General features: G+C 31.8%; 1 protein-coding gene across 1 annotated transcript in view; it reads right to left on the bottom strand.

Moving 5' to 3' along the window:
- The window catches only part of LOC111089156, a 25854-nt gene that overhangs the window by 8166 nt on the left and 11732 nt on the right, over positions 1 to 5956 (bottom strand). Inside the window, exon 2 of the mRNA XM_022401088.1 lies at positions 3116 to 3222. Within this exon, the coding sequence (XP_022256796.1) occupies positions 3116 to 3222 (107 nt within the window). The remainder of the gene's footprint in view (positions 1 to 3115; positions 3223 to 5956) is intronic.

Raw genomic sequence — 5956 nt, 5'->3', positions numbered from 1 at the left:
ATTTTAAGATTAAAAATACTTTTATGCATCAGAAAATTTTTAAATTTCACATGCAAAATCTTTATAATGTCCAGATAGTTATCAATCATGTCTTAAGAAAAAACTTTACATTTTATGGTGTTATTTTCAGTAATTAATCTCTGTAGGAGTTCGGTAAATTTGACCAATCTCACAACCACAATAAAAAATTAGGGAATAAGTATAAATTATGCCTCTTTCATTCTAGAATGAACACAAATTATAACTAAAAACATAAATCTCACAACATTATACATTTATATATATTTATTATTTTTATTATATTGATCTTTCAGCCATGTCTGGCTAACAGTATAGAAGTTACAATGATGTGGCACACGTGCACTCGTGTTACCGTATCAAATAACATAAAAACTGACCTTTGATCTGTACAAAGTGACCTGTCTTGGCTGTGTTTTAGTCAACTAGTATTTTATAAAATAGTCACATTTCAATTATTATACATTATATATGTATATAGGTTATTGCTATTTTGAAATAAGTTCTTAAACTTATTTTCTTAAAACATAGAACAGTAAATAAAGAAGTACAGCAAACAATTATCTCTTCTAGTTACGACCTTTGTACTCAATTGCTGCTTGACGTAGGTTGCTAAGCCTTTAAAAATTTTGCATGTGGAAGATATAAAACAAAATATTTTTTTAGGTTTATATATACATTTGAATAACTAAAAAATTATAAATTACTACATTAATACCACAGAATTCTACTATAATTTATTAAGCTTAGTAACTAAGATGTATTTTAGTCTAAAAAAATATGATATTTCAAGCTGACTAAAGACACCCTACCTCGTTGCAATATTTAAAATTAAAATTAATGAGAAAGCCACTAGGGGGACATTCTGAGCTTCCAATTGGTTATTCATGTCATATATAGAAGTGTATATAAGGGAGCGTTTCCAAAAATGTAAAGAGGTGGGCGGGGTTCCACTGTGTTTGATTTATTACATCAGCAATATCTTAGCAAATTGAAAAGATATTCTAGCTTGTCAATATCGGTAATTTGAGTTTCTAATTCATGCAAAACTATAGACTTAGTATTTTGACTTCAAAAACATCTAATTTGAACCAGTGCTGCATTCAACATACCACGTAACACACAAAAATCAATATTTATCTGTTTTTTTAATATTTGCTTTTAAATTAAGAAATTGAGTAATATATAGTACTAAAATTTGAATTCTAATCTACAGTTTGATACCAAAGTTATTGACATAAGTTCATAAAATAGTAGTTCAATAACATTTTGAATGCAAGTCAACAAACGAGATGACATGGCCTTTCACCCATGACCCGTCTCAAAAGGGTTAAAGGAGGGAAAGGAATGGGAATAAGAAACAAGGGAGGAAGAGAGGAAAAATGTAGAATAAGGCCAATGGACAGAACCTTTAGACCGAAATGGCCAGCTGCAAAATGTCAGGAGGATGGGAGAGAGCAACTTGAATATAAGGAGCTTGTGAAAGATGGGACACAAAGAAAATGTTGGTGAACAGCCTCATCCTGTGATCACAAAGAATCAGATACCCCCACAAAAAAAAACATTAGTGGAGGAACTGAGTCAGACAAAAATTCCCAAGATAAGAGGGAGGTAAATATACTTGGGAAAGAAGGGCATTCCTCTCTCACAAATCCCAGCAACAGAGTAATTAAACTAGAGTGGACAAGGCTAAGGATGAAGAATGCACTAATATAGAAAAAAGAAGAGAAAGATGTCTACTAAAAACTCCTCAAAAGACCAGTGGAATGCTTCCAAATGGAATAAATGGAGGAGAGATAGTGTAAAAAGGTAGTAAAAGTACGATAAAAGTGAGAAAACTGCGCTTCAGATAGACTGACAGAAGACAATGGATCAAAACCCCAAGTCTGAAAAAGAGACTCCTGAGTTTAAGAGTCCAAGATAAGGATTTCAGCTCAATTGTAAGCCAAAGCATTTTTTTCAGCATGGACTCAGATATCAGGGGAAGAAGGAAAAAAATATCCTGAAGAAGGGACCGAACAAAAAAGAGAAAATGAAGCATAATAAGAAATAGGAGAGAGTGAAGGAAGGTAATATACCTGAGAAGAAATCATGGAAGGACTCGGAATGTTGAGGTAGAATTGTTTGGAAATTTAGGTGGCAAGAATAGACTACCAAAAATCCATGCCTCATGAATAGGAATTATAGGAGAAGTCTGTGTCAAGGCCTGAAAAACGTCCAAGCCCCGTGCAAGACTCCACCATCTGCTGCACAATGGCCGTCACAGACTGGCAGACAAAAAAGCATCTGACGCCATTTTGGTAGTCAGACTAGAGTGAACAAAGTCTAGATGTTCAACCCTAGAGAGTATGAAAATGACCGTCTCTGTGTAATTCATCTTGTGAAAAATTAGAGCCATAAAAATGTTTGAAAATAAAAACAAAATATTTCCATAACAGCTGATTTTATAGATACTTCAACAAAACGTTGATTTTAAGAAATCTCATGCGAGGGAAAATGACACACTTTAACATGAGTGCCAAATCTAGTGACAACTGAACAATCAGTATAGAGCTGTGCTAGGAGGTGGTGTAGCATGCTCAGTTGCAAGCAACAGTGCAGCAATACCATGTGGAAACATGTGAGATTAGGTTTGCATCATATAGAGGGCAGTACTGAATCAGGAAAGCTATATGTCAGAAATGGTTACATATGTATCAGAAGTAATATTTTTTTAAAAGAATTAGCTAGTATACAAAGTAAATTCCATAGAAAAAATATTTTTTATGACAAACATTTAATGCCCATATTATAAAACACTTTTTTTTGGATGGTGTACAAATTACAAAATACAGTAAATACAAAAGCTGCTTTTTATGATTGCTTATATGATCATGAATGTAAAGTGCTTTATATGACTTGTCTATTTTAATATGTGAATCCTTAAAACATAACAAATATTCAGAATATTGGGTACAATGTAACATAGTTTTTGTCAATCTCTTTTAATATCTAATGTAACAGTTTAGTCTTAAAACAGAAAACTAAACCAAAAACTAACAAACAATTTTCACTGTTCTGCTTTCAAAACTATAATACAAATAGGAAATAATCATACCCGAAATGCAAAGAAACTCTGTATTTCCTCTTCTGTTAGAGGGCGACTAGAAGAATATCTTGAAGCCACAGACCTGTCAGCATTCATCGGAAGCTCAGAGTTATGTACTGCAAATGAAAAACCAGACCAACAATTGATTTTTATTAATTTTTAATTCCTTAATAAAATAGCTATCATGCAAAAATATGCTGATTGATAAAAAAAAAGTCTTACCAAAGTATTAATTGTTAGAATTACAAATACAAAATACATAGTCCAACCTGTTCTTTTCTATCTTATTAACAAGAAGATAATGCCATTTTACATCTCTGTTAGATATACATGACTGTTTCAGTTTAAGTTTAATGCGAGTGTTAAATATAGTTATTTTTAGAAGTAAAAGTTTATCATAAGATTGTTTACATAATGGTTTACGAATTGTATGTTGTGTAGTTCAATTGTTGTGAATTGGTGATTGTTATATTATTGCCTCATGTTATTAGAACCTTCCGAGTTTTCTCATTGTTTTAATTGCATCATAATATCTAGTAGTGCGTGGGATATTCTAGACCTCTGACAGAGTATAAATATGCACTGAACATTTAGTTAGATAGCTAGATCTAGACTGCGTGATTGGAGTTTAATGATAAAGAGCATATAGTGGTGATTTTTAAAGTGAAATTATCACAGGCTGTATTGTAATAACAGAGCAGGAATGATAATTTGTCTTGTCAAATTCTGTTCTAAAAGTAACTGAACCAACCTGTAAGGACTTTGATGAAAAAGTGGTAATTACATTTAAAGCTCTGAGTACAACTGTGGTATATATGTTTGACTTGTTTTACTATACTAGTTTAAAATATTGGACTGTGTGCTGCTTGTTTATTATTGAAATTTATCACCAAAAGTCACAGACACCTACTGTAAAGAATCTGGCCCATATACAAAATTTGACAATCTCAATCTGTTCCAGTCAAAAACTTAATACAATAAAACACAGGTGAATTCACTAAAAGAGCTTTAAAATTGGATAAAATATTTGATACAAGAGATATGAAATTCACCAAAGCCTAAAATATAAAAAAAGAATGTCAAAGTTAGCCCAATCTAAAACTAAAATGCAGGAATAAGTCTGAAAACAACAATTTAACTATTTTTTAATTCATAAAAACAGAAATGGAAAAGACTTGTAAGAGGAGAAGAAATCACACATTCTAGCAAATTCTACTCCACAGCTTCAAATGTCTTTAAGTATTGAAATATAAGTTTCAATAATCTTATTGACACTTGGTAACCAAATCAGGCAAATCCAATAAGACATTTCAAAAGTTCACTTGGAATAATAACTAGTGCACAATACTGAGAGACAATACTTCATACTTAAAAGGTTCATAAGCAATAAGGAATGCTATACAAATTTCAGGAGTAATGCAACTGTGTGAAGTATTTTAAACTTCACTTTCAAAGTTCCAACTTCACTTTTCATTTTTCCACAGTGGCAAAATTAGAGTTGGCTTCATTTTCCAGTTCAGCCAATCACCTGCCATGCCAAAAGAGACAAACAGTATCATCATACACTTGGTTTCCAAATTCTTATCATAAGCCAATCATATATTGCTGAGACACTACACACTCATATTATCCCAATTTGGCATGGATAATATAACCATAAGCTATAAGTTAGTGCCAAAACAGAAATAAAACAATTTATTGTATATTGTATTGATAGATATAATTGAATTAATTAATATCACTATCAATGGATTATAGAAGGATGTTAATGATCACTTGGGAATGTGTATTTTTTGGCTCACAGACTGATGGATTCTTTTACTTGATTTTTTGTCCTGGAAGGTAATCGTTAATTATGCAAGTTATGTACCATAAAACAGTATTATTTTAAATTGTCTTTACTCTTCAACTTACAGATATGTAATTGTATTTAAAGCGTACAATCAAATCAAACATACATTGCCACCCATATGGAATTCAATTGCTTGGAATCTCTCTAGCAAATTGATTAAGCATAAAACTTTTGGAAACATCCAGTCAAATTCTGGCCATAAATTAATTTAGAAAATGGTTTTATATTATTTTTGAATGAAGTTTAAATTTTGAAATTTAAGAAATATTGACAAAAACATTCAGGCTAGCATAGATATATCTAAATGTAATGGAAATATTTAACCCATATATAAACAGCATTTCCAATATTATATAATGTTTTTCACATTGTGAGTGTGTACATACAGAAATGTGAAGTCTATTTTAAAAAATTGCTCCCTGCTGACATCTGGAGGGAGAACTGATTTCTCCTCATTTTGGAAGTTTGCCTTCACCCCTGGGGCCAGTACACATTACTGGCAAACACTGATCCACACTTCAAAGGTTCATTACATTTAGGGAATGGTACATGGTGCTGGCAGACACTAGTCCACATTTCAAAGGTTTATTATATTTAGGGAATGGCATATGATGCTGGCAGACACTAGTCGACATTTTAAAGGTTTATTATATTTAAAGAGTGGTACATGGTACTGACAGACACTAGTCGACATTTTAAAGGTTTATTATATTTAAAGAATGGTACATGGTGCTGGCAGACACTAGTCGACATTTTAAAGGTTTATTATATTTAAAGAATGGTACATGGTACTGACAGACACTAGTCGACATTTTAAAAGATTATTATATTTAAAGAATGGTACATGGTACTGGCAGACACTAGTCGACATTTTAAAGGTTTATTATATTTAAAGAATGGTACATGGTACTGGCAGACACTAGTCCACATTTACTAGGTTTATTATATTTAAAGAATGGTACATGGTACTGGCAGACACTAGTCCACATTTACTAGGT

This window comes from Limulus polyphemus, unplaced genomic scaffold, assembly GCF_000517525.1.
Source record: "Limulus polyphemus unplaced genomic scaffold, Limulus_polyphemus-2.1.2 Scaffold5396, whole genome shotgun sequence".
Classification (NCBI taxonomy): Eukaryota; Metazoa; Arthropoda; class Merostomata; order Xiphosura; family Limulidae; genus Limulus; species Limulus polyphemus.
Note: the sequence above shows the minus strand (reverse complement) of the source record. Positions and strands in the feature narration are given on the sequence as shown.